Raw genomic sequence first — 21,243 nt, 5'->3', positions numbered from 1 at the left:
TGGCTCCTTGGCCTTGAGAGGGAGGGAGGGGAGGTATGGGTGGAGGGGAGGGGAGGGAAGGGGGAGAAGGAGGGGAGAGAAGGGGGAGAAGGAGGGGAGGGAGGGGGGAGGAGGAGGGAAGGAGATGGAAATTTTTAAATATAAAAAAAATAAACCATGAGAAAAAGGAAAAAAATAAATAAATAAATATAGTATTAGAAAATAACTATCTGTGAATGGCTGGCATTCATGGGCAGTTCAGGTCCTCTGAATGGAGGTGTTTTCATTCATGTTAAGAATGTTCCTATAAGGAGACAACCAAAGTAATGAATAGGAGATGTCTTCCCTAGAGACATCCCAGAAAAATTAACGGCCTGGGGAGGCCACTCAATGGATAAAGCATTGCTGTGTAATTATGAGGACATAAGTTTGGGTCTCCAGTACTCTGGTAAAATCCAGGGGTGCCGATGTGTCTGTCACCCCAGCTCTGGGGGCACATGAGATGGATGGGATAGATGTGAACTGCCTAAATTACAAACGGATGTAGCTCTGGCCATACTGTATTCTGGGCCAAGGTTTCCTGTGCACTAGTAAAACCAAAGACCAAGACCTGTGCTCCAGAATGAGCGAAGCAGGTGTCAGGTGATGTCCATGGACTCTGTCCCTCACAAAGGAAAAAAATGGAAGGCAAGCCAGTCACTAGACAGTCATTCATGTCCAAAGTCTACCCAGACAAACTCCATCAAGCTCAAAGTCTAGGAACAGCCTCTGGTTCTCATCTGTGTTCTCTTTACCTGTGGCTTCATTGAAAGCTATCAGTTTTTATGAAGGGTGACACATATCTGTCCTGGAATGGACTTAATGGTCTGTTTCCTGCTGGAAGAGTTTTGATAGCACAACTGCCTTCCTCCCTGCTTGCTCCCCACCCCACTTTAGGTCTATTTTTAAAACTGTTTCTTTCTCTCTGTTTCTTCAGTCCTACTTAGTGTTTCTCAGCATAACAGTCACAAACACTTTGTGGGTCACAATGATTCATTCTGCTGCAAGGAGAGCCGCTTCCATAGATCTTCCTGAAACAACCCTGCACTGTCTGAGATGTGGGAGGGATCTATGAATCATACCACTCTTCAAAACATCCACTGTTAGAACTAGACTTTTGGAAACTTTTTCTTGGTTCTTTGCAAATTTCATATCATACACCCCAACCCCACTCATCTTCCTATCTCTCCATATCTACCCTGTGCCCTGGCAACCCCCCACCAAGAAAAAAATTAAAATTAAAATTAAAAAAAAATGGAAGAAAGCAAAACAGTATCTCACCATGGAAGTTGTGGTGTACCATGGTGTCAAGGTGTGTCACTCAGTCTGCCCTTTTGCCCAAAAAGTTTTCCTTGCAACTGTTCATTGCAATGAGTCATTGGTGTGGTTTGAGGGCTCTGACTTCTGCTATACTAGCAATACTGGATTCCTGGACTCCTCTCAGATGTCCTATTGTTGTCCTATGTCGTGGAGATCCAGCAGCTTTGGTTCTGCAGGACTGGCCCCTTCACATGCTCCAGCAGTTCTTAGAAGGAGTAGATGTTGGAGTAGGACAACTCAAAGCCCTGAATCTGGAACTGATGGTAATTGAGTTGGACGCCCCACCCGCTCTCCTACACCCACACCACCAGAGCCAGCTCTCCTGCTCTGCTAAGGTGAGGGGTGGGGCCAGCTCTCCCACACTGATCAGGCAAGGAATGGAGTCAGCTTTCCCAAAGGCCAGCCTGTAAGGGGTGGGGCTGGCTCTGCACAGCTCTCAGACATCAACATGGCCCCAGGTGGAAGGTATCCCAGACCAGGGACTGCCCCATGGCCTTTGGTGGAAACAGGGGCCACAGACATCCACCCAGACCTCTGCTGCTGCAGGACCACAGACCCAGACATGGCTCTTGGTGGTAGTATGGGCCAGGGCAACTCTGTGGCCTCAGGTGGCAGCATAAGCTGCTCACATCCCTTGCATCTCCAGCTCTGCCTCTCTCCATTGTGCACAAGTCATTCTGTTTCTCTTTCTCTACCATTTCTCCATGTACATGTTTATTGGAGTGGTGCCCTCCCCACCTGCAGCATGGCTACAGGCAGGGATATCTCGGGTGTCTTCTGCTCTACCTGCACTGCGTGACTGTGGGTGGGGGCCTCTTCAGTGTCTCTCATGCTGGGCCCACACCACAGGGCTGTGGATGGGAGCATCTCAGGTGTCCTCTACCTCTCTAGGCTTCACAGCAGCAGGTGGGCCTGTGGGTATCTCCACTCACCCAGGCCCAGCAGCACCCAGTGAGCCAGTGGGCATCTTCCACCTACCCAGGTCTGGTGGTGCCAGATGGGCCTATGTGGGTCAGGTTTCTTTTTTCTTTTTTCCTTCCTGTCTTAGTTAGGGTTTCTATTGCTGGGAAGAGACACCATGACCACAGCAACTCTTATTTCTTATAAAGGAAAACATTTAATTGGAATTGGCTTACAGGCTTACAGTAGTTTTAGAGGTTTGACCCATTATCATCATGGCAGGACATGGTGCTGGAGAAGGAGCTGAGAGTTCTATACCTTGATCCACAGGCAACAGGAAGTGAACTGAAACACTGGCTATGGCTTGAGCATATATGAGACCTCAAAGCCCACCTCCACATGACACACTTCCTCCAACAAGGATGCACCTACTCCAAGAAGGTCACATCTCCTAATCATGCCTCTCCTTATGGGCCAAGCACCAAACACATGAGTCAATGGGGGCCGTATCTATTCATACCACCACACTTACCAAGCACTAAGATAATGATGCTCATACTTAAAGATAGCTAAAAAGATAAATTCTATGTATATCTTACCACAGTTTAAAATGTTTTAAATATGTATTTCCAAATAATAATGCCCAGCCACACAACTGTCTTCTTTTTGCTCCCCAAAGTGTGTATTCCTCGTGGTAGACCTCAATTTCAGCATCTTTCACAGTCTGGGCAGGCTTAAAATCCCCTAAGTCATCAGTCCTGATTCTGTTTTTAGTAGTTTTTTTCTTTTTCATTTTACACTTCATTAGGCAGCAGGGAACCTTACCTTCAGTGCTTGTCTTGGAAATCTAAAGTAATTACACAAAATCTTTAAATACAAAGTGTTTCCTGTATAATTGTAGAAAAAAATCCATCTCAACTTTCTGTCACTGTATAACATGAACCTCTTGTCTTCCAGGGCCTCAGTTTACTCAGGGCCTCTCTCACAGTACTTTTAATATTTGTATTTCTACAGTTCATGCTAACTTAGATATATCCAAGATGTTAGAGAGTTTGTTACGCTCTTCACTTCTTGTTGAGCCTTTATCTTTGATATTCATATTTTTATTAATATTGAAGGCAATTTAAGCCTTTTTCTCTCTCTCTTGTTCTTGAAAAGTCTTCCTGACTGTATAACAGTTACTCAAATATTTTCAGTATTTGTTAGTACAGTTTGGGGTCAGGAAAAATATTTTTTTTTGTTTTTTCGAGACAGGGTTTCTCTGCAGCTTTTTTAGAGCCTGTCCTGGAACTAGCTCTTGTAGACCAGGCTGGCCTCGAACTCACAGAGATCCGCCTGCCTCTGCCTCCCGAGTGCTGAGATTAAAGGAGTGCGCCACCACCGCCCAGCAGGAAAAATATTTTTGACTGACTAAATTCTTCTCTAATGTCATGTCAGTTGGAGAGGGGTGCTCTTCATGGTCTGACTGAGACCATCTAAGTGGAATATCCTTGTTTCTGTTCTGAAGGGGAAAGGGACAGAAAGACAGTTTGGGGTGCAAAATCTGTATGCAATCTCTATTGGTGGCATATTTATTAATTTAGTGGAATACACACACACCATAGTCATCCTCTCTTTTTGATGTCTGAAATCCAGAGTGAGTCTTACTCAGCTAAAGATCTGAGAACCTTTTATTTATGGTTTCTCTGGAGAAGTATCTGTTTCCTTCCTTTCTAAGCCTGAGAAGCCTCTGTGCATCTGCCAAGTTAGTTTGGGACCTACCCAGGCGACACAGTGCTTTGAAGACCAGTGGAGGTAACCTGGTGAGACCTTGTGTCTCAAAATAAAAAGCAAAAAGAAGGCTAGGAATATAGCTCAAGGTTAGAGTATTTGCCTAGTATGAGTGGTGTCTAAGGTTCAATTCCATTAGTACCATAAATTAATAATAAATAACCAGGTGAATAACTAAATAATAAGCAAAATAGTGAATGGTTCTGCTGGTTACAGAGACACTGAGTAAAAACCATCCCCCAAATTCATCTCTGAAAACTCAAACTCCACATGGTAAAAAAAAATCCCCCAAACTACTGGGGCAGGAGATGGAAGATAAATAAAAGGAAAATGGTTCTCAGACTTTGAAGGGAAATCATTTCTAATTTAAAATTCTACATATTCAATTCTCAATCAGATGTGTAAAAATCGTAATATTTTCTGTTATGCAAAAATCGTGGAGACTTCCTAGTATCTTCTCAAGAAGCCACGAGAAATTGTGTTTCCTAGAGAGATCTAGAGAGGAGAGTGCATGACACAGCCTAGAGGGAGGGCTCACTGGGAAGACAGTCACACAGCCTAAAGCAGCATACTCATCTTGGAGCAGGAAACAGGATATTCCCAAAAAAGGATGATGACTGTTGGTTTTGAGTGAGAAAATTTGCAAGACTTACAGAGTGTGGACCGTGACCTCCTTGCACATTGAAGCATAGAATACCAACCCACGGTAGGGAAAAATGAGTTCAGGAAAAGTCATTCTCTACCTCTTGGCACTAAGGAAATAAAATGCTATACACTCAGCCATGAATAATGTTCACAAGTTCATAATAATGCAGTATGACAGAGCTGTGATAACACCTTGCTGGGAGGATGAAAGGTAAAAACGAATGGATGGGGCAAGGGATGGGGAAGGAGGGAGGTGATACCACCTACTTTTCCACAGTAGAAAGCCAGAAGATGATATCCAAAGCAAAACTACGTAGAGACAACCCATACACCTGTTTAGAACTATGGGAGCAAACTGGAAGGAGAGAACGGATGGACGGATGCTGGAGAACTGAAAATACTTGTCATTGGACTGTGACCTTCTGCTTAAGGAAAAGCTAGATGGGAGAATATAGGGTTTGGGTACAACAAAAAGGGATTCAAATAAAATTACACATACATGTACGTGTGCTTGCATGCGCGGGTGCTTGCGCGCGCGCGCGCGCACACACACACACACACACACACACACATCTCTCAGGTGTATTCAGTACTGTTCCAACAGTCTGAGTTCGCAGCTGTTTTTGAAGTAAGGTCAGAGGACTTGGCACTCCACGTGGAAATCTCTTCTCTCCAGCTCTCTAGACTGTCTTTAGGGTTACCTGGGAGTGGAACTGAGCTGGCTGAGAAGTTAACTTTTCCAAGTTTCCTCATCTAGAAACCGAAGGTAATTATAAACCCAGGTAGGAAAGACAGTGTGAACGGGAACTGAGTTTAAGTTGCTCGGTGCTTACATATGGATGATCTCTCTCTCTCTCTCTCTCTCTCTCTCTCTCTCTCTCTCTCTCTCTCTCTCTCTCTCTCTCTCTCTCTCTCTCTCTGTGTGTGTGTGTGTGTGTGTGTGTGTGTGTGTGTGTGGCGTGTGTGTCCTGAAAACAAACAAAATTCACCCATGTTTGGCCCTTGGGAAAAAGGACATCTGTCAAGGGTGTTGCCATGTAAACCAGAAACGTTTTTTCCTCTTATGTATGAAACCTGCACGCCCTTCAAACCCCCATGTCCTTTGGGACCCCTCCTGGAGGTGCCTCACGTTTAGTGTTTGTTGGAACAGAAGAGGAAAGGGAATGGGGTTGGGGGGGGGGGCAGGAGCAGCGTTGTTAGGATGAGTTTCCACCTAGTGGTTATCTAAGGGGAACGGCCTCCGCCCCAGGAGAGAAAATGGGAGGAGCCCAGGAGGTCGCCGACTGGTGGAATCAGTCGGCTCGATGGCTGCCCAGGGATGCGCGTTGTCTCTGTGGCTGTGGCTGTCCCTGCTGCTCTCACTACTGCTGGGGGCGAGAGCTGTCACAGCGCGGTGGAGCGGGGCCGGCACCACGCCGCATTTGCAAAGCATCTTCCTGGGTCGCTGTGCAGAATACACCACACTGCTGAGCCTCCAGCCCGGGTGAGCGCTAAGTTAGAAAGTGAAAAGGAAGATAGAGGGGCTTTGGAAAGTCAGGCAGGGGAACTTGTGGGTCTCTATGTAAGTAATTCTCGGAGATAGAGGCCTGAGTGGATGGGATCTCCAGGCCCAGGAGGAGAGTGCAGATGAGGCACTCCTGCGGGTGTAGAGATGAGAGAGGTGTGCGCGCCAGCACAAACACCAGTCTAGAGGTGAATTTGAGTGTCTGTTCTCGCCAGCTAACAGACGGCTCTAGCAACTGCTGAAGTCCGCGCCCTTTGGGAACTTCAGGTCCTCCTTGTGCCTGAAACCCTCACGTCCTTCAAACTCCCATCTCCTTTAGGGCCCCTTCACGAGGTGTCTTTTGCCAGAGGATGCCCCAAGTTTAGTGTTTGTCTGAACTGAAGAAGAAAGGGGATGGAGAGGGAGCCGCCGAACGTCATTAGGATGAACAGCTAGAGGACTCTGGTTTTCTCTGTCTTGCGCACATTGTGCGTCCTACTGAAATGTTTTCCTCCTTTGGACCCGCTTTTGGAGTTGATATAATGTCCCTTTCTCGTGCCACTTGTATTTAATTGTTATGCGTTTCAGTGGAGAGGGAGGACGAGTGGGAGGGAGAAAGAGAGAGGGAGAGAACTAAGGAGTGGGGATAGTCATCTCTCACACCGGGGAAGAAAAAATGACCATTGCATAGGAAGTGATTTCGAAAGGTGGTTTGTACCTCAGGAGTGAAACTGCCCCTGGAGCACCTCCTGCTGAGGCAGAAGAAGCCACTCCCAACACTTGCCTTCCATCCACTTCTGTCTTCCTCCTGACTGGGCCTCCTGGATCCAGAGACCCACCCTCGGGGACCTGAACAATGGGCCCCACTCTTGTGTCTGCACAGTTTATTGAAATTGTCACCTTCTGCCTTTAATCCCAGCCCTCAGGAGGCAGAGGCAGGCAGAGCTCTGAGTTCAGGGCTAGCCTGGTCTACAGAGTGAGTTCTAGGATAGCCAAGGCTACTCAGAGAAACCCTGTTTCAAAAATACAAAGTGGCAACAACAAACCCCACCAAAGCCAAACAAACAAAAACACAAAACAAAAAAGAAAAGGAAAGAAATTGTCAGTTTATAGCTATGCTTCCCTCTGGGCCCTTTTCTGCCTGTGCTGTGAGCCTGGGGAAAAAAATAAATTACTTAGAACTAGAGATCTCTGCTTTTCCTCTCACAGTGGAAATGCTTCACAGTGCCTTGTGGTGCCTTTTGGGTTTTCTCTTTGTAACTTGCAGTGTGTGTGTGTGTGTGTGTGTGTGTGTGTGTGTGTGTGTGTGTTGTCCCTGTGCCCACACAGAGGCCAGAGGGGAACACTGGGTGTCCTGCTCTGTAATTTTCTGACTCTATCAGCGTCTGGTCCCAAAGTTAGAGCTAGTCTGGCAGACAGCAAGCCTTGGTCATGCTCCTGTCTCTGCCTCATGCAATGCTGGGGTTAGAGGTACAGGCAGCCACACATGGACAGGAGCGGTGGGAGTTGGGGTCGTTGAGTTCAGGTGCGCATGCTCCCACCACAAGAGCCTTACCTTCTGAAGTGTCTCCGCAGTCCTGACTGACACTTTTGCACAGGCACCAAAACTGCACAGCCATCTGGGAGGCCTTCAAGGCTGTGCTAGACAAAGACCCCTGCTCTGTGCGTCCCTCGGACTATGACCTCTTCATTAACCTCTCCAGGCACTCCCTTCCTAGAGACAAGGTAAGGACAAGTACCTCAGATACGACCAAGAACTAATGTTTAAGTTTATGCTGCATTTTTCTGTTTCTTTGTTGATAAAAAGCAGATGTATAATTTAAAATTGTGCTCTCCAAGGTTTAGTGAACTAGTTGATAAACTCAATAAATCTGCGTTCCTGGTGTTGTATTAAGGGATAGAGATACCAAGTAAAAGACAGTTCTTATAGCCCTTCCAGTAGAAGACACTGGACTACTGAGGACTAGATGAGACAGCCGCCAGGAATATTGTTACCTGTTCTGGATGAAGATGTGATTTACCCTGGAAGGAGCCCGGTGTGCTGTAAAGAGTGAGGCGTTTTGAAGCACTGTGCATTCTAGGGAGGGCATCACATGATAGCATGCTGTCTTAACCACAGCTACAGCTCGAGGCTAAAGCTTCTGCTTTTTATGTTCCAAACCAAGGCACAGGGAGATGAAACGCCGTGTTCAGAATCACACAGCTAGCATAGGTCAAAGCATGGGTCAGAGCTAGGCTCCCAGCCCTGATCCCTTAATCCTTTTTAATGCAGGGGTCTTACCAATGGTACACGTATCTTAGACTACTGGGATAATATGTCATTACCGTCTATGTCAGTGGTTCTCAACTGTGGGCTGCAACCCGTTCCACAAACTTCTGTCTCCAAAATACATTTACATTACGATTCCTAACAGTAGCGAAATTGCAGTTACAAAGTAGCAAAATGAAATTAATTTTACACATGGGGGTCGCTATAACATGTGGAACTGTATTAAAGGGCAGAAGCATTGGGAAGGTTGAGAAGCACTGGTCTATATGTGTGTGCAGTACAGGGAGGAGTGAGGTAGCACCCTTCAAACAGGCAGTAGTGACAAGGAGAAAGAAAGCAGAGGCTGACAGCAGGTCCCAGTTCCACCAGGAACGGGTGCTGATTTGTCTTCCATGAGGAATGGGTGCTGATTTGTCTTGGTGACAACTGCAACATGTTTTCATTTTCTTTCCCATTCCCACTCCTGGCTGTGCCTCACCAGTCGCTGTTCTGGGAGAATAACCACCTACTGGTTACCAGCTTTGCAGAGAACACACGTCGCTTTATGCCCCTCTGTGATGTTCTGTATGGCAAGGTTGGAGATTTCCTGAGCTGGTGTCGACAGGAAAATGCCCCTGGTAAGACTTTTGCATACATCGCCAGAAAGTAAGGGCCCCTCTACCTGCAAATTTACATTTGATGCTGCTTATTTTCATATATGTTTGTAATTATGTAATTATGTTGTTGTAATTCTTCCCAAATCCTCTCTGAGATAGGTGACATCTATAGTAATGGATAATAATAATGGGTAGAGTGCCCTTACCTTTGCTGTAAGCTGTTACATGTATTTAGACACATTGATTCCAGAATTCACACATTGTCCTATATAATGCTATCATTATCCCTAATTTGGCAAGTGTGGAAACTGAGGCATGGCTTGATTAAGGAAACTTCTTAGGAATGTACAATCCAGTAAGCCGTGTAGTCTCACAATCTGACCTCAGAGTTTATGAGTCTAATCCAGCAGGACTCTACTTTCATTTCTTTATTTCCCAGAGGGGAAAATGAGGCTTGAGACAGTAAATGGATTGTACGCATTGTTCTGAACCCATACCAAATATGGAGTTAGCAAATACTTTACAGTAATGCATTTCCAATATGAAATGCATTTGCATACTTTTCCTCCCAGGGCTTGATTACCAGTCCTGCCCCACATCGGAAGACTGTGAAAACAATGCCGTGGACTCTTATTGGAAAAGGGCATCCATGCAGGTAACCCTGGGAAGGGCGAGCGAGGGTGGAACATGCGTGGATTCTATGAACTGGATCCCAGGCTGTTACCTCATCTCGACAAATCTTCCTTTCCACTGTCCTGACTCCTTTTCCCTGCCCCACAAAGATGTGAGGGTTTAAGGAGATAAAATACTTAATGCAGTGGCTGGTACAGAGAAAAACGTTTGGCAAGCATTAGCTATACACGGGGATAGTGCGTTGTCAGCATTCCTGGCGCACCGCGATTGTGTGCAGTGCTTCAAAGTCGTGATACTTCATAGTGCTGTGCAAAATGGGAGCAATCTCTACTTTACAGAAGAGCCTGGGGCACATAGACTTAGATGTGGGTATCAGAGATGTCCACAGAGTATCATTAACGGGAGAAGAGCCGGTAGGTTCTCAATAAGCTGGCGCCACAGAAATGTTCCTAAGGTATTTCAGAGGATATTGCCATAGAGTTGATGGTGGCTGTCAGTAGCTATAAAAAATGATGTCATATATAGCTTACATTCCCTGCCTCAAGCATTGGAATAAAGATTAGAAATAACGAGAATTCAGTCTATAGCTAAGTGCTGATGAATAACTGCCAATCACGCTGATCAAGAAGCAAGTGAAGGACAGGGTACTTCTGCTACTCCTCTTTCAGAAGTGATGTGTCCTTGCCACCCATCGCCACTGTCTACTTTGCTCTCCCGGTGTTCACTGGGTCCACTGATTGGGTGGACCTTCTACCAGGGCTAAGCAAAGGACCCCCTGCAAAGCACAAGGCCTCATGCGGAGCACTGTGTGCTCCTGCCAGATCCAGTGTGAGCAGTGTTTGTTCCTGCTTCCCCGGGGCTTCATCTGAAATACAGGCTCCAGTAGCTGCCCAAGTTTCTTATTGGAGACTGGAAGGCTTAACACCCCTATAGAGGTGTCCTATTGACAGAGTCTGTAAAAGAACTGAAAGGGGCTGGAGAGATGGCTCGGCAGTTAAGAGCACCGGCAACTTTCCTAGAGGACCCAAGCTCAAGTCCCAGCACCCTCCCAACAGCTCACAGCTGTCTGTACCTCCACCCCTAGTCAATCTGACACCCTCACACATACACGCAGGCAAAATACCAATGCACATGAAAGAAAAATAAATAAATCATAAGAAAAGAGAGAGAACCCTGTAAATAGGTACTAAAGCTGCATTTGAGCTGGGTAGAGGCAGATTTCTGTGAGTTGGAGCCAGCCTGGTCTACAGAGCTTGTTCTGGGGCAGTCAAGGCTACGCAAAGAAACCCTGTCTCAAAAGCAAGCAAACAAACAAAACACACACAGAAAAAAAAATCATAGTACATGCCACCGTGAACCTACATAACTTTAAAGTGGATTTTATTATTGGAAACTAGTACTGGGTTTTATTATTGGAAACTAGTATCAGTCCCTCTAATTTTTAAGCCCTTAGAAAATACTAGGTGGTTGAAGCAGGAGCAAAGCCAATCCAGTATAGTAACAACACGACTTGACCTCATAAGTAGTCAATAAATATTGTTGTTATTATTATTATTTGTGGTGCTGGGGATCAAACTTGGGGCTTGGTACATATCCAACAAAGGTCCTCTCATGAGCTACACCCATGACTTTAAACATTTCGTCTTTACATCAATCAATCCTTTGAGGTAGCTGTTTATTCAGACTTGGGACATTCATTACAAAAAGTGCAACAGGGGCTGGAGAGATGGCTCAGGGGTTAAGAGCACTGACTGCTCTTCTAGAGGTCCTGAGTTCAATTCCCAGCAACCACATGATGGCTCACAACCATCTGTAATGAGACCTGGCGCCCTCTTCTGGTGTGTGGGCATACATGGAAGCAGAATGTTGTACACATAATAAATAAATAAGTTTTTTTTTAAAAAAAAAAAAAACAAAGAGTGCAACAGACTTTGCAACAGTTTAAAATCATAATAAGCCAGTGAACCAGGATTTGCAAGCAGGCTCTCCAGCTTCAGAGACTGAAGCTTCAGCCACTGTTGGCTATACCTTTGCTGCCTGCGTTCCCACACTCTTTGCAGGTTTTTCCCCACTGTCAATGCTGTCCCTGCTCATGATAGAAAATGACAAGGCAGAGAAAGACAAGCGAGATCACCCGTGATGTTCCTGACACCCAAATGTTACCTACCCTTTAACACAGAGGTTACAGATGTCAGCATCTGAAGACCTAACTCCTACTGTTCGTATCTTTCGGGAGCAGCTGGAGACAAAAGGCACAAAACGTCCCTCTGCTTCGGAGCACATGGTATCAGGGTGTGCTCTTATTAGTGAGCAAACCTGTCCTGTGAGGCTCAGTGACACGGAATCCACCACCACCTACCCTTTATTCTAGAACAATCATTTAAGAAGAAAATTACGTGTGCTGAACTAGAGCTCTGGGAACAAGACTACCTAGACACCCACTTATTTAATTGTTTATTTATTGATACCAGAAATGGACCTCGAGGCCTATTGCATGTCAGCACGTCTGAGCTACACCCTCAGCCTCACCCAATTATATTAGAGCAAAGCACATCTTCTGTTCATGTAATCTCGCACTTTGCTTGAATGTAAACACTTCCTATGATATTGCATAACCTCTGTAGATTCTTGATAGTGACATGTTAATAATCCAGACATTGGTTTTATGTTGGTACGTAGTGGGAACCGTACACCAGTCCCTTACAGTGCCAAGCTGGTGAGCATGTTTTGGTCTTGCGAACCATGCCACAGTGTGCTTGCTTGTGTGCAGTGCTTGTGGTGGGACTCTGTATTGTTTACCAAAGACAGCTGGCTTACTTTCTGCACCTGTGGCTTGTACTGCTCCAGTTATTTACATGTGACTTGCATGGACCAATGAGATGTGAGTGAGATTGACGTTTGTGACTCGTAGGCCAGGCCACCAGCTCTTCTCTTTCCCTGGCAGTTAACAACTTTGCAGGTGTGGTGGCATCCTCATAGCGAGAACACCAAGTGCTAATCCACCAAGAGCTTGAATGTCCAGTGGGAACATAAAGCGAACCTTCCTGTGAAGCCGCTGCAGTGTGGAGTCTGTCATGTCCGCTCAGCCCAGCTGACAGGATACCATGCATTCCGTATCATATCCTTAGGCTAAGATGCGAAATGTGGGATTACTGAGTAGGGGACTACAAGTAGGGACTTTCAAGGTAATTTGCTTCTCCAAATGGAACCATCTGCATCTCTTCTAGCCTTGTAAAATGCCAATGCTCCCCCCACTGAGAACTTCATTTTTTAAAAAAATCTAAAGCTGCTTTAAAAGCACACACACACACACGCACACGCACACACATGCGCGCGCGCACACACACACGCACACAAACACACACACACACGAGCTATCACTTCATTTCCTCAAAAATGCATTTCTTCTTGCAGTATTCAAGAGACAGTTCTGGGGTGATCAATGTCATGCTGAATGGCTCAGAGCCCAAAGGAGCCTATCCCGTGAAAGGGTAAGAACTGCAGGACCCAAGGACCAGAAAATCATCCCAGTCCCAATTTAACGCTTGCTTTTGTAAAGTCAGGTAAAGAGAAACAGTTGAGTGATGTGGTAAATGTGGTAATTAGAGCCGGGTCTCTACAATTAAACCATTGAGAGTTGCAAAGTCACGAGCGAGGCTTCAAATGTAGAGGTAAGAAGAGCAGCCGGAGGGAGAGAGCTCAGCGGTTGTGCTTGCCTGGCAAACACGAGGGACTCTGTCTGATCCCTAGAACCCAGGTGAAAAATCCAGGGGTGAAGACACATTTGTAATCCAAGTCCTGGGGTGACAGAGACAGGTGGACCTCTGGGACTCTCTGCTCCAGCTTAGTGACTTGAACAGTTCCAGGCCAGAGAGACTGGACAGCACCCAGTTTTGTCCTCTGGCTTCCATATGCACATACACACATACATGTGCTCCCTCACACACATAAACATGGGCATGTACACAAAATGTAAAAGGAACCCTAGATACCGTTTTGGAGGGAGGGGAGATGGGGTCTCTCTGAATAGCCCTGGTTGTCCTGGAATTCACTAAGTAGACCAGACTGGCCTCAATCTCAAAAAAGATCCACTTACCTCTACTTTACTAGTGCTGGGTTCAAAGGTGTGCGCCACCACACCCGACTTTCCTAGAAACGTTTAAAATAATTAATATCTAAATAAACTAGCATCCCAAATGGAGAGTGATCGTGCTGTGTTAAGACTTGAAATGATCTAGACTGGAGACAGGGCTTGTCTAGCATGTACACATTCAACCCCGTGGAAGAACAAAGAAAAAAAATCCATGTCTTCCCTGTCTTCCAGGTTTTTTGCAGATTTTGAAATCCCATACTTACAAAAGGATAAAATCACAAGAATTGAGATCTGGGTCATGCATGAAGTTGGGGGACCCATTGTGTAAGTTGTGGGGACTGGGGTGGTAGCTATGGTAGCTGTGAGATCTTGCTTTGCTTGGCTATGATCTAATCAGGGCCCCTTTGCACTTAGCCTTAGGGACCTGCCAGCCTTCTGTCTCTAATGTGGCTGGTAACGAAGGCTGACTGTCGGGAATGCCAGTGTACCCCCATGAGTGGCGTGGGAGTTTCTTAGGAATCCCTGAAGATCAAAGCCAGTTTCTTTTTTCCTGAATGCTCAATACCCTCACCAGGGTTTTCAAAATCAACACAGGGCTCTGTGGCGAAGCCTTTGCTCTCCACGGAGCAACCACATTTGCAACTAGGTGCTGGCTAAGCGGTGAGGACCAAAACTTCGCAGAAACTACCTGAGTTTATATATAAGCAAGGGTGGAACTCATTCTTTTTTTCGTGAATGAACACCTCTGCCAAGCACTCTAAGATAACTTCCCCACTTTCTTGGCTCCCGGTTTGCAAACATTTCTACCCTGCGGTTTACATAGTGCCGTTTGCTTCAGAAGCCTGGCGATGAGGCCACAACCAGTTTTATGCCCATGCGGAAACTTCAGAGGCGAGCTGGGCCAGATTCTTCAGAGCTCTGATGCTGCATGGAGGGGAATATTGCCAAACCCTGTGGCCTCATCACTCTGCTTGACTGTGTAGGTTTCCCAGAAGCCACAGCTCCCGAACCAGAAGCTTTTCCTTGTTCCCTTTGAGAGAAATACATCAGAGAGTGGCCGAAAGATCTCTGGTTGACACTGAAACTACTACGTTTTCCTCCTTCTTTAATCTGTTTTTTAAAAAGATACATTGGTCTGTGTTTTAGGGAATCCTGTGGCGAAGGCAGTGTGAAAATCCTGGAAGACAGACTGGAGGCCCTGGGGTTCCAGCACACTTGTATCGATGACTACCGGTAGGTGGCGCTATGTATAACCACTTTGAAAGAGTAAAGCGATTCGAAGGGTTAGTTTTGCAGGAAACCGCACCAAAGGCCAGGGTTGCCACTTCTGGGTTGCCTGTGGATGTGTGGGCAGGGAGAACCTTTCTGAGTCCCTTTTAAGGACAGTTGGGGGATGCTAAAAGCAGAAATTTATAATTTACTATTATCCAGCCTCGGTGGATGCGTGATGAAATTGGAGACCAAGGGCTGTGGTTTCCATATCTTAGATCACAGGACACAAGCTACTGAGATGCGTGCTTGATAGATGGGTCTTGACCATAGATACTATGAAAAATCATAACAGCTACTAAGTGTTGAGACACTGTGACCCACACTTTGTATGTTTTGCCTCAGGTGTCATCGAGGGCCTTCCTACAGACAACCCAGAATCCCCCTCCCCATTCCTCTCTAACCTATCTCCACTCTCTCTGTCTCTGTCTGTCTCTGTCTCTCTCTCTCTCTCTCTCTCTCTCTCTCTCTCTCTCTCTCTCTCTCTCTCTCTCTCTCTCTCTCTCTCTCTCTCTCTCTCTCTCTCTTTCTCTCTCTAAGACAGGGTTTCTCTATATAGCCCTGGCTGTCTTGGAACTCACTTTGTAGACCAGGGTGACCCTGAACTCCGCCTTCCTCTGCTTCCTGGGTGCTGAAAGTAAATGTGTGCACCACCGCCGCCTCAGCTCTTAAGCGTTCAAGCCTAATGGTTTTCCAGGGGCTCGCGCGCTCAACCCTGGCAGGCTTTCTTAAACGCTAACGGTGTGCTGGGTGGAAAAGGCACCAGGAGTTTGATTGCCCAACACCATCACCTTGCTGCTTCCGTCTTCCTAGAGTTGTAAGAGCTCTATTATTCTTCCAACAGACCGACACCTCTGGATGTGTGGTCATGCCATCCCTGTTCCAGGCTCCCTTTTGCTCATTGTTGCTCATGCTCACACAAATGCAAAGCTTAGGTGCTGTCCATCATCCACTTTCAAGAGTAAAACTAAGCAAATACACTCTTCTGGACATCTGACCCACATACAGGAAAATTACAGATTTACATACAATGTTGCATGATCAAGTTCAGTCTGCTGCAGCCCTCAGGGATGAAGACGACAACCGGCACCTGGGTGTCCGCCAGACTCCCTCTTGGGTACACCTGTCGGCTTCGGTGATAATCACTGGCTAGATTCATAGTGTCATGAACTAGTTTTATATGTCTTTGAGCTATAAAGCTTGCCTGTTTTTAGATGAGTCACAGAGGTTAAATGACCGGTCCAAGGTCATTACGCATGGTCAAAGTTGGTTTTTGAACCCAACTTGGTGTAGCCTTGAAGCATATATCCTCCAGCACCCCCTACTAATGTTCCTTCATGAGTCAAAGCACTGTTATTAGAAAGACATCTAAATAGACAATTCTTACTATATTACAGCTCAGAGATAGGGACAGTTGTGGCTACAGATTTCAGAGTTACCACCTCTTTTCTCTGGCTCAAGAACTCTCTAGAAAGTCTCTTTCTCCAAGCACCAGGCCATGCTGTATCAGTCAGGCCAGACCCAGAAGCCTCCTCCCCATCACAGCTCTTCTAGGTCCCAGCCTTTTTCTTTCTCTCTCCTGTGATCCCCACTTCAGCTCGCTGCTGATTCCTGGACTCCAAGCTTCACTCAGCTCCTGCTGGCTGCTATTCTGTTAAGGTTTTTCAATTGCTCCTGGAGAGCAAAGAAGCAAAACTGCAAAGGCTAACCACACAAAGGTCTACATAAGTGTAGGTGAGGGTCTCACAACCCTCAGAATTCAGGGGAGTCACCTTTTGTCCCTTGTCAGCCGGAGTTCACATCAGGGTCCTTGGTGAGATTGGTGGAGCCTTATCAACCCACAGAGACTCGCTCCTCCTGGTTGGACCTGCTAATACCACACTGGATCAGACTCGATGAAATTCAGTGACTGTCTTTGGTAAAAGACAACGACAGCTACATTTGGTTTTTATAAATATGTATTGACCGATCACATCTGTTGTACCAGGCACCCATGAGGCCAAGGTGGGAGGATGACTAGAGCCCAGCAGGGGTTTTAAGACCAGCCTAGGCAGCATAGTGAGGCGATACCTCAAAACCCACCACTAATAAAATGTATGTATGTACAGTAGACTTCCTTGAAGGGTAGATGAGTCTAAGTGGAAATTGCAGGGCAGGCATTGAGTGGCAGTGTAAGGCCCCCACTTTTCTCGACTCTTTCCAGTCATCTGGATAGAGACATTCCCTTAGCCTGCCTTGTAATTCAAGGCTTCTGTGTCACTGTGGCCTGCTCCTATTTCCTTTGCTGTTTGCCTTCCCTCCTGGGTGCCCCAGAACTTTCCATTTTCAGGCTTGGTTGTACTAGGCAACGGAGTGTTCTTTGCTGGAGCCAGAGCATGGCCATCATCCCTCATGTGTTTTAGGCCCAACCTTCTGTCCAAAGTACACATTGGAAAGGTTTTCCTAATGAAGAAGGATGTGCAGGCAGAGAGGGTCTGGATGACCTAAAAGGTTCGAGGTTAGCGCGCTAACTCACGACGTTTCCCATGTTGTGAGAACGTGGGAGAATCATTGTGGGCAGTTTTAGCTGCAACAAATTGCAGCTGAAAATAAGATCAACTCCACTGGATGGTTGAATGATTGAATGACACAATCTGAATAAAATACACAATCAAAATATCTGATACCTAGTAAGAGCTTAATAAATGCTATCTTTTGTAAGAAGGGTGTTGGGATAGGGTCAAACTGTGCAGCCTTGGCTGCCCTGGGACTCTTTCTCTATGTAGACCAGGTTGGCCTCAGATTTACAGAGATCTCCCTGCCTCTACCTTCCTCCCTAGTGTTGGGATGAAAAGTGTGCACCACTTCCAGCCTACCTAGTATTGTTTATAAAGGAGTTGCTTGTGGGATCTTCAGAGATACATTTTGTGTTTCCAGTGCTTTTCAGACAAATCATACATGTTTAATGGGTGAATGTTAGTTATTTGGGAAATCTCCTAAGGACTGTTTTTCCCCTTTAGACCTGTGAAGTTCTTAATGTGCGTGGACCACAGCACTCACCCGGACTGTGTCATGAGCTCGTAAGTCAAGGGCGTCAGTCGGAACTCAGGCGAACTGCAGCGTGATTTTCCATGTATCTCCTAAGTCACCCGCTGCAGATTAGGTTGTTTCTTCACTGTAGCCGCCCCCCATCTCTGAGTTAGGTGGGTGCAAGTTCCACACACATTTACAAGCCGAGCCAGCTCTCCCCCAGACAGCTCAACGCCATGCTTTGCCTAGCAACACTTCAGCAGACTTTCCTTCTTAATCCTAGCTTTTCAAAGTTAATATACACCCTTGAAGCAAAATTTGCAATTATCAAAAGGGTCGAGGAAGTGAACACTGTTTTTTCTTGATTCCTATGCTACTTAGTTTCCTTACTCAAAGTAGATAGACCACTGTTTCTATATTCTCGCGTGTCCTTGTAGATTATGACATTCCTGTCCTGGTCCATGTATGCATGTGTACATGTTCATGGACGTGCACACACACACACCAGATGTAGATCTCTTAGATTAGTTATAATAAATGATACTATAGATGTGACTCTGGGATTTGCTGTTTTGTCACTTAACAGTATGTCTTGGAGATGCTTCTGTTATTTTTTTGAGAAAATAAAAGTTAGGGCTAGAGAGATGGCTCCCGTGGTCAAGAGTACCAGCTGCTGTGCTGAAGGACTGGCGCTTGTTCCCCAGCACCCCGTGGTGTTTTACAGCCACCTTTAACTCCAAAATAGGCCAGACCAAGACTCTAGCATAGACACAGAAATATAGTGCAAAGAGGACAAAGCTGCATGTTTCGTTAGTGGCTGGTAATGGGGCAAACAGGAGACAGGGGTCTGAGGAGGTGAACTCCAAAGCACCAACCGTAACTTCTCGATATCAAAGTAAGAAGTGCAAAAAGATGAAGGGAGGCCCTCATGCTTTCTTGCTTTTTGCCCTGTTATTTAATTTTGTTGAAAATAAATGGAATATATCCAGATATTATCTAGTTAATTATTTTAAGGCAAAAAACGAGAAAAGTTGGAGGGACCAATTTTGAATGAATCTAATAGGGACAGGCACTGAATCAGAAATGCAGCTGTAGTGAATGTCCAGCAGAGGGAGCCATCCTTTGGCTAATTAAAAAAAGGGACTCCCACATCCTAAGGAAGTTGTCTGGCCACTAGTCCAGAGCGGTGGGATTCCTTTTTTATAACTTTAAAAGTTTATATTTTAATTGGTTGAAAAGAATTCAGTAATTTCTGTTTCAAAAACTGCGAAGGTCAGACCTTCTTTAATTTAAATGGGATTTGGTCAGGCCTCTGCTGGGTATTTTAAAGTCAGAACAGGGTTTTCTTAATCGGTTAAACTCTGATGTTACACTATTCACAACAAGGAACTTGGCTAACACTCTTGAACATCCGTACAATAAGAATTCATACACAAGGAAAAATGAATTGACTCCGTGTGAACCAGCATAAACTTTGTCCAAGAGGTGGAGTCAGGCAAAGGAAGAAAATTGCATTCTGTGTTTTTACATAGAGGGATGTGTGAGAGTGTTTGTATGTGCGTGTGCATGTGCATTAGTGTGTGTGCATGTGTGTGAGTACATGCCTGTGCATGTTTGTGTGTGTGTGTGTGTGTGTGTGTGTGTGTGTGTGTGTGTGTGTGGCTTTCTTGAAATGACAACTGAAATTATTATCTGTGATTCTCTGGGAATAGGGAAATTAATTTTTACTTCTGGCTTTCTGAACTTTCTGTTCTATTTAAACATTTCTGTCGTGTGCTTGCGTGATTTTGAAAGCAGATGTCACATGCTAACACTGTCTCTGTTTCCTCATTCCTTTCAGAGCGTCAGCCTCTCTGCGGAGGGAGAGCCCAGCTCTTTCCACAACAAGGGATGCCAGCCTTGTCATTGCTCTCTTAGTAGCTTTGACTTCAAGTTCTCAAGTGTGACTACAAATTCACCAGAGCGTTCTAAGGGAACCCAGCCTTGCGTCCACCCTGCCTATGCCAAGGGCTCCCACTCTCTAAAGACACTTTCTTCTAGGAAAACAATGTAGCCAGGCAGTAATCCTGTTAGACTCATGCTTCTGATGCAAAAAAAAAAAAAAAAAAAACCCAAAAAAACAAGGCATTTAGCTAGTCTTGCTTACCAGTCAAAATGTGCTACAGAATTAAAGTTACTGCTTCTTATTTTGATAATAATACAAAACACGGAGACCTGAAGTGTCATAAAATCTCATATAATTAAATATATTTTTGGAAGAAGCTGTATTTTCTATTTTCTGTATGTTTCTGTTTTAAAAGACACAATACATGCTTATTAGGAGCTACAGATACATGTACAGTATATATAGATGCTATGCAAAGATGTGTATTTAAAGATGTCTATTTAACAGCCACTTATGATAAGGGAACAGCCTAAAATGTCAAACACACACAAAACCATTGAGGCCAGCTACCCAAGGTTTTGGATATCCATAGAATGGAATATTCATTTAGCAAGTAGAAGTAATGTCCATAACCTGACTGGTGAACAGTTAGAATTACCGTGGCTCATCTCTCCTGGGAAATGCCACTCAGGGATCCAAAGGGGCTAGTGTGATGCATGCAATCATACACATGGTACTGTGCCAAGGGAAAGAAGCCAGACCGAAAGGTTACATGCTGAAAGATAAAGATGCAGATTTTCCCCCAAAGCTATGGGGAAAGAGGAATGCAGTGGATTCCAGGGTGGGTGGGAGGGATGTATGAGGAATGGGGGTGGGGCCAAATTAAAGAAGCAGTGGGGAGGACCAAGTCCAAGGTTCCCAATTCAGTCTCCTGATGATGGACTATAGAGGGTAACCTCAGACTCTCCCTAGGCTGTCTCTACCCCTTTCTCCCTCCCTCTTCCTCTCCCCCTTCCCTCTCTTCCCCCATCTCTTTATCTCCCTCCCTTCCCACTGTGTGTGTGTGTGTGTGTGTGTGTGTGTGTGTGTGTGTGTGAATTATATAATCGTTTTCTAACTTCCTCCGCTTTCCATCTCTGACTCTTGATTCCTCCTCAATCTCTACCTAACTCTGTCCCTTTGGAATCTACACACAAATTTGTTTCAGAAGGCTCCATCAGGGGTGTCCCCTCCAATGTCAGGAGATAACAGACCACTTGATCATTGCCACTCGCTGTGGTTTTCTCCGTGTACTCACACAGGAATTTAAGATTCAAAATTTTATGTTAGTATATTAAGAGAAGGGGAATGAAT

At 45.5% G+C, this 21,243-nt stretch overlaps 1 protein-coding gene across 1 annotated transcript; it reads left to right on the top strand.

The window, feature by feature from the left end:
• The first annotated feature begins 5,957 nt into the window (after positions 1–5,957).
• Bst1 (bone marrow stromal cell antigen 1) lies at positions 5,958–19,962 on the top strand. The gene is made up of 9 exons (XM_038314609.1): positions 5,958–6,136; positions 7,735–7,861; positions 8,887–9,022; positions 9,574–9,656; positions 13,049–13,125; positions 13,959–14,051; positions 14,874–14,960; positions 17,996–18,055; positions 19,846–19,962. The coding sequence occupies exons 1-9, from the start codon at positions 5,958–5,960 to the stop codon at positions 19,949–19,951; spliced, it is 948 nt and encodes a 315-aa protein (XP_038170537.1). The 3' UTR covers positions 19,952–19,962.
• The last annotated feature ends 1,281 nt before the right edge of the window (positions 19,963–21,243 follow it).

Source organism: Arvicola amphibius, chromosome 1 (genome assembly GCF_903992535.2).
Source record: "Arvicola amphibius chromosome 1, mArvAmp1.2, whole genome shotgun sequence".
Classification (NCBI taxonomy): Eukaryota; Metazoa; Chordata; class Mammalia; order Rodentia; family Cricetidae; genus Arvicola; species Arvicola amphibius.
This window is presented reverse-complemented; position numbering and strand designations above follow the sequence as displayed.

Coding starts and splice junctions, on each gene's coding strand:
- Bst1 (XM_038314609.1), top strand. CDS start 5,958: ATGGCTGCCCAGGGATGCGCGTTGTCTCTGTGGCTGTGGCTGTCCCTG. Junction 9,657..13,048: donor GGAAAAGGGCATCCATGCAG/GTAACCCTGGGA, acceptor TTCTTCTTGCAG/TATTCAAGAGACAGTTCTGG. Junction 14,961..17,995: donor ACTTGTATCGATGACTACCG/GTAGGTGGCGCT, acceptor TTTCCCCTTTAG/ACCTGTGAAGTTCTTAATGT.